The 11152-nt window shown below is 50.9% G+C and overlaps 1 protein-coding gene across 1 annotated transcript; it reads right to left on the bottom strand.

The window, feature by feature from the left end:
* On the bottom strand, nucleotides 1-10263 carry PRKAB1 (protein kinase AMP-activated non-catalytic subunit beta 1). The gene is made up of 7 exons (XM_021007964.2): nucleotides 10173-10263; nucleotides 9250-9429; nucleotides 6446-6609; nucleotides 5317-5410; nucleotides 4959-5073; nucleotides 2577-2710; nucleotides 1-1259 (listed from the first exon to the last, which is right to left on the bottom strand). Exons 2-7 carry the CDS (start codon nucleotides 9418-9420, stop codon nucleotides 1113-1115), a joined length of 825 nt encoding a protein of 274 aa, XP_020863623.1. The 5' UTR covers nucleotides 9421-9429; nucleotides 10173-10263; the 3' UTR covers nucleotides 1-1112.
* Nucleotides 10264-11152: the final 889 nt, after the last annotated feature.

Below are 11152 nucleotides of genomic sequence, written 5' to 3'. Positions count from 1 at the left end.
TCATTTCTTACAAAAAGCTTTACTGAAACCTGGTCAGGAGGTATGACAAGGTGACAGTGATTCAGTGTCTCCACAATGATACAAGAGGCTCGGGAGTACTGAGTGAACGAACACTGGAGTGAGGTGACAAGGGCAGGGCTTGGGGACCCTAGCCTGCTGCTAAGCCCAGAGTGGGCACTTCCTTGTGAGGTCGCCCACCCCAGAAAATCTAGATTCCCTTCAGAAATAAAAGCTTTGCTAAATGGCTGGCACCTGCTGGGCCTTCAATGATCATTTGGTTTTGAGATCTCAGCTCCGCGGGTTCCCAGAGTCACTGGTCACCTTGGGCCTGACCGGACGATTAAAAGCAAGTCCAAGCAACACCCATAGCCAGAACAAACGGAGCACTGGTCGGCCCTCTGGGCAGCCTGGCTGTGGCTGGGATGGGTCCCCGAGGGGCCCTCTTCACATGATCCGCACCCAAGTGATGGTGATTAAAAAAAGAAAATGCCTTTACAAGCCTGGTCATTGCATCTCTACTAGATACATCCCCCCTCCCCCCACAGTAATTGTGGGTTTAAAACACAGCGTGCTCAGTGTGCGTGAGGGCCAGAGCTTCCTAAGCAAGCTTGCCGCCAGCCAAAATGGGGCAGACCTACCGTGCAGAGACGTCGTCACTGCACTGACTTTCACATCCACCGACAAGTGACAGAAGTCATTAGTAAGGAAAGCCCCTTCGCCGGGCCAGCTACCTGAGACAGAGCAGCCCGTGACTGGGGTCTGGGCTTAGCTTATTCTAATTTTTTGGGAGGGTGCCTGTTAGAGCATCTGTCTCCGACAATGCACACAGGTTCCCTGATGCTTTGGGCTGCGGCCAATCTTCTGCGTCTTCCTTTACGCCCTCCCCATCACGGTTAATGCCAGAAGGTTTTATGGTCAGTCAGTGGCCACAGCGGCCAGCCTGGCTCCTCAGGAGCTGCCTTGCCAGGAGATCTTCAAGCAGGGCGAGTGGAAAAAGAGTGTGGACTGAAGACCGTGTGGGGCAGTCCCTGTGCTGTGAAGCTGCAGACGGGTCAGGTTGTGCCGCGCCATCCTCTCCGCGGCTCCCCGGCGCCAGCGGCCTCCTGGGGACTTCATATCGGCTTGTACAGTAAAGTGGTGACATACTTCTTCTTGTAGCGGTGGGTGGCGCTGAGCACCATCACGCCGTCCTTGATGGAGAGGGCGTACAGGTGGTTCAGCATGACGTGGTTGGGCTCGGGCAACAAAGCAGGGTCACACTGTGGGAACGCAAAGGGGAAAGCCATGTCAGACCTCGCAGGGGTGTGCTTTCTCCTCCTTGCCCCAGAGAGTAGAATAAAGAGAGGAGAGAAAGAGAAAGGGGGCAGAGGAGAGATAGTGAGTGCATGAGAGAGAGAAGAAGGGAAGGAGAGAGAGAGGAGAGAGGAAAGAGAAAAGGAGAGGGGGAGAGAGAGACAGAAGGGGGAAAGAGGAGGAGAGACACAGAGAGAGGGATAGAGAGAGGAGAAAGAAGAGATGAGGAGATGAGAGGGAGGGCTGGAAGCCCCTTCTCTTTAAAGGACCTCTGAAATGACTGAAATGTCTCTTATTCAGAAGAGCAGACAGGGAATGTGCACAGCAGGGTGACTGCTGTCCTTTATGCCATGGACATCATGGGGGTGGAATACAGAAGAACAGGCCCTGGCTGGCTTTAAATTTTTAAGCTTCGGCCCTCTCACACACTGGAGCAACATATGCCAAGGAGGGTGTTGGAACAGCAGCTAGTGGGGAAAGTAGGACAGCAGGCACCAAAGTTTTGACCCACTTGTGCTACGTGTCCAACATCAACTTTCCACCAAGGAATGACCCTCCCAACGTTGGCCTCCCACCTGGAGCGAAAGCAGACTTTTAGGCTTCAGGGAAGAATTTCAGGGCAAGGTCCAAAGTGAAAGAAATCAACCTGCTTCGTCCTGCCTCTCAGGGGCAGTTCTGGTAGCTTTCATCTCTGTGGGACCCGGAAAAAGTCAACAAAACCCTGGGTTCCTGACTCCCAATATGGAAGATGCCGTGCTAAGTGCACAGGCTGACTCTGGATGTGTCAGACAGCAGTCATATCTCACAAGGTGGACTGAGCTAGACAACTAAACTAGTAACGCCTCTTCCTAACAAATTGAAGAGTTGCCCCGAATGATTAGCAAGGCCCCTTAAATCTCGGACGTGCTGGGAGACAAGTTTGTCTTCTTGGTGACGGCGGTGGGCAGAGAAGGGCGAGGTGTCTCCTGATACCACCACCCTTCTGGCTCCAGGGCTGTGGGGCACAATGTATTCTAAGGGCAGAAAGGCCAGGTCATTTCCACACAGTTAAACATACAAAAAGAGAGTTGAGTTGATTACAGGAGTTATCCCACAAGATAAAAACAACAAGAGGGGAATAAGTGTCTCGTACCCGACACCTCCCTGGCGCTTGGCTCCTGGGGTGCCTTAGTTCGCCTGCTTCTCTGCCAGGGGAGCTTTAAGAGAAGGGAAACGCCCAGCCCTGCCCTCGGCACAGAGCAGCAGGCCAGCCAGCGGGCAAGAAGCAAAGCTTCTGTACTCACCGAGATGCCAGTGTCCTTGTTCAGAATGACCTGGAGCAGGTGCGGGGGAAGGATGGGAGGAGTTTTGAAACGCTCCTCTGGTTTGCATGCATAGGGCTCCTGCTGGTAGGGTCCTGGCGGCGAACTCGACAGCTCTGCCCGGAAGAACGTGATAAAAAGACACTTCATTTAAGCCGCTGATATTTATGAGGAAAGCTCGTCTAACGGATAGTCCCATTGGGTGGTTTGGCTCTTTCCTTGCCCTCTCCACCACAGAGTTAAAGGAAACGAAGGTTCCCAGAGACCCAGGAGAAAGCCTTTTAGACTCTGGGGAACGGATTGGCACAGATTTCAGAAGTGGCCACGGAGGCCCTGGCACCAGGGCACAGATAGGAATGGAGCCAGCCAGGCAAGGCCAGGCAGCTGCCACCCTCCCCACCTGGGCAGATCACGGCCCGGGCTCCTCCCGGGGAGTTCCAGCAAACCCGCTGGTGAGATTCGGGCAGAATGAAGAAGGAAACCCCCAAGCCAGAGGTGCTAGCTGGGGCACCAAGGTGGCCAGGACTGTCAGTGCACTTTAAACCTTTTTCTACAGAAGGCTTTATGAAAAACTTCTTTGTGTTCCTGTATTTGCTGTTGTTCTAAGATATTCTGGACGACCTCTGAGGCCTGCCCCTCCCACTCAGGCACCCCGTTGTCAGGGGATGTTGTCACCACCACCGTTCCGGCTTTGAGTGGGAATGGGGCCATGCTGATTATCTGGCCGTCAGGCTGGTTTCAAAGTCAGGCCTGATGGATCCTCCTCCTCTGTACGCAGAGCACCAATTCACTTCCTTGGGAGCTCACTCATACTCATAGAACCTAACCACAACCATAGCAATGAGACGCTAAAAACGGCATTAAGTGCAGAAAAATGAGCAGAATACAGGAGAGACCGTGCTGGGAACCCAAAAGGTTTGCTGGACACTGGTTAAAGCAATCAATATTGAGAATATCTCACTGGCAGTAAGGAATTTTAAATTATGTTTCCTGGTTAAGTATAGGGGGCAGATTTAGGGGAGCCCCTCCACAGAAATCAGAGCAAGCAGGCTGCTATTTGAATAGACGAGAAATAATGAGCAGCCGTTTCCATTTCAGTCATAAATGCCTTCCTACCTGGATAGTTGCTATTTCTTAGGCTTTCAAGTCCTGTTTGAAATCACACTAATCAGGCACACTTTCTTTCACCAGAGGCCACTGCAATTTTCAAATTCAATGAAAATAACAGGAGCCCACGATGACAGATCCTAATGATTATGATTCATCCGAAGTATAAGAGTTAAACACAGTACAAACTTACTCCTAGGGAGAAGAGCTGCTGGAAGAAGCCGGCTCAGTAAGTGATCCCCATCATTGGTTAAAACCCCCATGCAGGGAGGGGAGAGGTGGTTTGTGTAAAGACTCAATTACACACACCTCCAAGCCTGAATTTACAGGTTCTATTTGTGTTCTGAGGTAATCTGCCACCCCTGAAGAGAGCCTGAGAATGCCACACACAAACAGTCTCCATGCAAACAATCTCCTGAGTACTCCTACACATGAGGCTGCGGTGGTTCCAGGTGACCAGGCGGGTGAGAGTCACATCCGGCCCATAACCTGTCCTATCTGTTGTTAGGCAGGAAAGGTTACGCTTCTCGGCTTCTTTCCTGGGACAAGCCTCCTCCTGTTCCCCTCGGCAATTCTGAAACTACTAATTTACAACCCAAATAAAGCCAGCTTAAGTGAGCGCCTGGAAACCGGAACCCTCTGGTCCCTCTCAGACACACATCTAGCACAGAGCGCATCGCAGCCGGCTGCCCAGGTCACCCCCCCATCACCTAGCCCTCGGAGGCGGCGGCAGGCTGTGGGGCCCATCCCGAGAGTTCGTCTCTTCAACCTTGACTGACCACTAGTACTGGCACTTAGTGTCTGCTTTTACTGGGCTACGTCTCCAGGGGGCAGTGAATAGAGAGAGAATACGAGAACAGAAATGAGAGCTAATCAGCAGTAACACTGCTTTGAGAGTCAAAGCAAACAAGTTCAAACTTTGGTTTTTGAGCTTAATGCTCCAATGACCCTAGGGAAGCCATTTCACTTTCCCAGGCCTCAGTTTCCTCTTTGGTACAAAAAAGGGCTGGCCCAGAGATTGGTCACAAAGCCCTTTCCAGCTCTAAAACCTATGATCACAAACAAAATAACTACCAATCAAAGCAGGGTGGATTTCAGCAAGTGACCACGTCCATTCTTTGAGTGTTCTATGTTCCCTGCATCTTGGGCACAAACTCAGGACCGAGGCTCAGAACAAACCAGACGGCCCTTGGCTACATGGCCGTGCCCTCGCGCTCCCCTCTCTAAGCACGGCGCAGAAAAGAACTGGGCTCCTACCGGACACATCGGAGCACTTTTGGGAATCCACCATTAAAGCGTCAAACACTTCGAAGTCAGTTTTCTTCACTTGAATGACGTTGTTAACTGTGCCAAGCTGGCTGGTCACTATTGGCTGGGAAGAGACAGACAGGTAGAAATCACAAAGTGGAAGGTCTGCTTGAGAGGACATGGAATCACGGGTGTGTGTCTACTGGCTAAACCGGTGGCTTGTCTTAATCGCTGCCGTCGCCCGGCTCAGCCAAGGAGGGAAGCCTTTGCCACAGCGGCCTGAGGACTGGGGGCTTTGGGCACAGCAGCCTAGAGGGAAATATCTGGTTCTCAGAGTGAAGCCATCTAGAGAGGAAGGAAATGGTACCTCAGAGGCGTCGTAGGTCCACTGACCGTCCACAAAGAACTTGTACTGATGTTCTCCTTCTGGCAAATCCAGGATCGCTACAAAGTTGTTGTGGCTGTGAGGTCAAAGGAAGCAAATGATTTTGGTTGGCTCCATCACCCCCTGCAGCTCCCCCACTTGTAAAAAGAAACTGCTCTCAGTGGCTTCACGGAACCACCCTTGCAAAAGAAATGAAGAGCACCCCCATCCAAAAGAACTCTCAGCTGTGGCAGGGATGGCATTTTTAGACAGCTCAAGACCAATGTTTTTAACACAGGTAGGAGCCTCAGGACCCAGCAGAGGATCCGAAGCACCACACACCATTCCTAACACAAACACCTGGAATGAGATTCCTTGATTTTTGTCTTTCCTTCGGGGACTGCCAGACACTGCCAGATGCCAGAATCTGTCTTTCCTGCATCTGCCTGAAAGGCAGTGAGAGCAGTCAGTGCTGAAGAGGGCCACACACAGGCTGACTGTGCTCCTGCTGGACAGCCAGACTCACCAGGATGACTGGGGCGGGGCAGGACTCACGGCCAGTTTGGTTTGAAGAGAGCAGCATGAATCAGAAACCAGTTTAGGAAAAGGGCCCCACACCACTAGGCCATTTCCATTCTCTTCTCTCAAGGCCGCGTGGGACCCCTTGTGTCATGAATCTGACTGGGCCAACCACTATTTTTCTCTCCTGACATCACAGAGGCCGTGGTTCCCATTAGAGAATGGTTTTTTATACACAACTGAAGTCAGAATCTACTGGGTCAGCGCAGGCCACAGAAAGGCTTCTTGGATCCCTGTCAATGACTACTATTTACCAGAAGCCTCTTTTTCACTTTTCTAGGAGCCGCCCTAGTTGAAGAATATATGTTCCTATATCCAAGTGAAAGATGTTATGAATGTTTAGGGAACAGGAAGTCTTCCTCTAAACACAAAGAGGTTATTCCTAAGCACAGTTGGCTGGACCCCAAAAGATGGGGCGTGACCTTCTGAATTACCACACAAGCTATTTTCCTGCTTGGTCTCTTCAGCCAAAGCCAGCATTTACCGAGTTCCATCAAAAAGACAAGTGAGTCAACTTCCAATAGAATTCAAATATAAAAACTGCCCGGAATACCTTCTTGTGAGTGGTAGTTTTGTCCAGTTATTGAAGGATCCAGATAAATAAACCTCTTTTCCTCCCCCTGTCCATCGAAACACAGTTGGACGAGCTTGGGTGGGAGCTCTGTCATTCACTTCTAGATCATGCTGCCACGCAAAGAACTCCTCCTTTTCCGGAGCCTAGAAGCACAGGAATTTAGAGCTTGCTAAGTCCACTGCTAAAAGCAATACCATTAAGCAAAGACAATTTTTCTACTTTTCCTAAGGGAAAGCACTCAGAACAGTTTGAAAAGAGAGACCAATCCCAAGACTGGTTTAATTATTGCCAATTTACTATCCTAAGTGAGATTTGTGGGACACAAATTTATCAGTTACTATCCTAGAGACATCAACTCATAAAAAATATTGGTTATCCAATATACCAAGCAGTTTAAGGTAAAAAAGTTCAGAAAACTTTTTTGAGTCACAAAGGGCAGATAAGAGGTGTTTTTTTTAAAAAAAGAACAACTGTTTTGCAGACTATTCACTTAATATTTTAACCAAGTAACTAGCAACTGCTTTTATACCTCTTACACTGGACTGGCAGCAGCCCAGAGAAATCTGAAACTGCAGAAATTTTGGGCTGGGAATGTGCTCAGAGACTCCCAAGGAAATCAGCTATCAATCATTGCTAAATGAGGAGGTAACTTTGGCTAACAGTTATTTGACAGAGGTCTTTGAATTCTAATTAAGACCCGGACCTTTTAAAAAAGAATAGAAACACTTCTTCTTTACAATGAATAACTGCTAAATGAGTTTTGTACAATACTACTAAATGGGCAGCTAGGTAGCACAGGACATAGAGCGCCAGGCCTTCAGTCAGGAAGACCTGAGTTTAAATCCAGCCTCTGAAACTTACTTGCTGTGCGACCCTGGGCAAGTCACTTAAGCTTGTTTGCCTCAGTTTCCTCACCTGTAAAATGAGCTGTAGAAGAAAATGGCAAACCACTCCAGCATCTTTGCCAAGAAAACTCAAAATGAAGTCCCAAAGAGTCGGACCTGACTGAAACGACTGAATAAGTACTCAATGGACAGAACTTTGTTCTATTTAAAAAACAAAACCAAAAATGTTTCCACGTCTCCTTCCCCCCACTCCCAGTACTGGGTCGCTAGGATGTTGGAATGTTGCTTTTAAATGGCTCATCCTCCCCTACCTCCACTGGAAGGAGAATGAACCTGTAAGCTCCACGGGGCCAAAGGCCAGGTGGATACAAGCGGGGATTTAGAGCCGTTAGAGCCAAGGTTCTAACCGTGCCTCAGAGGCTGTACACGGTACATGGGCAACCATGGCAAGTGATGACCTCTCTTAGACTGTTTCCTAATACATAAAGTGGAGAAATACCCCCTGGTTGTGCCTCTCTCACAGACAGGGTTATTGTGAGACCCCAAGGAGATGCTGGGCACTTTGAAAACCTTCAAGGAATAGATTTCAAACTGTGATAAACAGACTCCAAGCTAGGGAATGTGGAAATAAAGCAATTACCCAGCCCAATAATCAAGAAAGGTACAAGGCTGAGGTGGGAAGGAACTCCCTAACTCCTAAGAGGCAGGGGGTACAGGTGTTTTCTACAGTTTACAGAGGAGAGAATTCAAGTTCAGTGGCAGACTTCCCCTCACCCTGCTGGTAAATGGGCCTAGAACCGAGATCTCCCACCTTCAGGGCCAGTGCTCTTCCTATTACCCCTCGCAGCCTCTACCCAATGGTTCTAAAGAATAAATAGGGCACATGAAGGGTACAGAGGCAGTTGGATGTCAACAGAGTACATATATTTAAATACTAAATTCGCCCCCTTTCCCACCAGCCTCCTTACACTGTATGAAAAGAGTTGCTAGTTTAGGATATACTGGGTTTGTATAAGTTGCCAAAGCCACAGAATGTCACCATCACCTTGAAGATGTCATAGCACAGCTGGCAGGGACTGACTTTGAACAAGGACATAAAGGGGCACTTTGACTAGTCTTTGAAGAGCTAGGAGCTCAGAACTCTAAATGAAAAAAAAAAAGCTACACGGAGAAAGATGACTTCACTCCCACTGCCTTTTCAAGAAGCAAATTAATTTTTCTTGGTTCTCTCGTCTAGAAATATTTTTTTCTTTAAGTTTTATTTTATTGTGAACTAAACAAATAGAATGGACATATGTATATACATGGGAGAACACAAAAAGAGGATCGAGTGTACATGAAATTTCGGGCCCCAATTATGTACAACTTGGTTTTCTTTTAAGTACAGAACAAAATCCGCCTGGGTGGCCTCAAAGTGGTCCTCCTTGTCTGGCTTTCTTTCTCTTCTTTTCTCTCCTCTTGGTTGAACCAAAAAGATACCTCCGTGACCCTCTTTTCCTTCGTTTAATAGTAAAAAGGTTTTCAGGTAGAAATAAGGCACCGCAGATACTCTTGTAAGCCTGTAGCTAAGTTAATACACAGTGAGGAACCTGCAGCACAGAGAAGGCATGGGGCTGTGAAGCTAACTTTACAAAGTGGCCCAGACTGGCTTAGTAGCTGCTAGCTTTGCCATCGTAATTAAGCAAGCGTCTGAAATCGTCCCAGGGCTGTCTAGTGGCCTGTGTGATAGCCAGCGCTGCTGTTCCCTCGGGGTGACTTTTTTCCCATCTCAGTAATTACATCTACCTCCTTTGATTGCTAAGAGCTCCTGTGTCCCTTGCATTTTATGAACTGTCCCAGCCCAGCCAGACATGTGGGGGAGGCAGAGCTTTGAGGGATCCCCAAGGAGATCGGAGCCCAAAGTGGACAAGCAGTCGAAGGACCCGCTCTACTCCGTACCTTGATCTCTTCGGAGTGGAAGAGGTCGGCATCCTCGGGGCTGTCCATCATGATCTTGGGCCTCTCCCCCCCCTCCTTGGTGGTGATGGCTCCCCCGCTGCTGTCCCGCCGGGGGGTCTTGTGGCCCCCCTGCCGCTCCATGCCGGCCCTCTCGCTGCTTGTGTTGCCCATGGTGAGTGTCTGGGGCACACAGAGAGACCGGGGCACTTACCCATCGGGTCTCACCGTGTGGGGGGAAGGGCTGGGAAGGTGGTCACAGGGGAAGGGCCTCTCATAGCTGGGGGGCAGGGAGGGCCCGACGGGGGGGGGTGACCGTGGGGAAAGGGGGAGGGTCACTCCACGCCGAGGGGCTGCCCCTCACCCCAAGGGGGCACTCTGGGGGAGGCAGACCCGGGGGGACCCCAACACTAATGAGATGCACCCCAAAGCTGGGACCTGGATGCATAACACGGCAGGAGGGAGATGGGGGGGGCTGACACTGACATGTCACACGTGGAGGAGACAAACACACCAACTCCCCCCCCAGCCTGCACCCAAGGGGGGGGCGTCCTGACACTGACGGGGGACCACGGTGGGGGGGGGCGGGCTGGTCACACCCAGGGACGGGGGTCCTGACACTGACAGGTCACACGTGGGGGAGGGAAACACACTACCCCCCCGGACTGACACAGCGGGGGGCGCGTCCTGACCCTGACTAGGGACCACGGGGGCGGGGGGGGGAGGGCCGCTGGTCACACCCAAACCGATGGTGACCCACACTCACACGCGCAGGCCCCTCACACTGACAGGGGCGCGCGCACAGACACGCGCGAACACACGTACACACACGGCGGGACCCCAACACCGACGTGTCACATAAAGAGGACACTCGCGCGGCGGAGGACGGTAGCCGCGGGCCCCGCGTCCTTCCTCCGGCTCTTTACCTGTTGCTGCCGCTGCCGCTGCCGCCTCTAGAACCGAAAAAGCCCCCGCCAGGCTACGAGGCGACGTCTTCTTCCCGTTGAGCAACTTCCGCTTCCGGTCTTTCCGCGGGTCCTCCAAGCCACACAGGACTAGCAACGGCCCGGAGCCGCCACTTCCGTTTCCGGCCGTGAGTCGCCCTAAGGCGGTACCAGGGGGAGGGGGAGGGCGAACAACTTAGCACCTCTGCTTCCGTTTTAGGGAGGAGGGGGAAGCTGCGTGGGGGCGGGCGGGGGGAGGAAGGGGAGGGAAAGGGGTGGGGTGAAGGGTGGGGCTCCCTATCAGGCCTGCGCAGTCCTGCATTCCAGAGGCGAGTCCCGGAGCGAGCCTCTGGGCCTGCGCACAGATACGCTCCCGCCGGCCTTTACCCAGATGTCTCTCACATTTCTACAGGAGAGCCGCTGGGTGGCGCTGCTCATGGAACGCTGGACTTGGAATCAGAACAAGTCTGAGTTCGAATCCACCTTCGGACCTTCGCCCAGCAGTGTGACCCTGGGCAGTTTCTCTCCAAGCCTCAGTTTACCCATCTGTGAAAACCTCTTTCTCCAAGAGTTGTTGCGTGGATCAAAATTTGATAGTAGCACACTTGAAAGCATTATGTAATGCTTGCACTTAGTAAATGCTTTCTTCCCCATTTTGCAGAGGAAGCTACAACACGTGTCATACCTGATGTCTGCTTTGTACCTTTTCCTAGAAAAACACCTGTGCTGTTTTTGCCTCTGCAAAAATGAAGATATAGGACTATATGGCCTCCAAGATCACTTCCATATCCAAAGCCCAAGATTCTACTAAGCTGACCATATCTATCTCTTTTAGGGGAGACCCTGAGCACGAACCACATCTTGGGTTTATTTAAGATATTTTCTGCTCCCTGAAACTCTGGGATGGGAACAGACTCAGATTGTGCAAGAAATACCAGATCTCCTTTCCTAGTAGTCAGCCC

The sequence above is a fragment of the Phascolarctos cinereus genome, unplaced genomic scaffold (genome assembly GCF_003287225.1).
Source record: "Phascolarctos cinereus isolate Bilbo 61053 unplaced genomic scaffold, phaCin_HiC Scaffold_4;HRSCAF=312, whole genome shotgun sequence".
Lineage (NCBI taxonomy): Eukaryota > Metazoa > Chordata > Mammalia > Diprotodontia > Phascolarctidae > Phascolarctos > Phascolarctos cinereus.
Note: the sequence above shows the minus strand (reverse complement) of the source record. Positions and strands in the feature narration are given on the sequence as shown.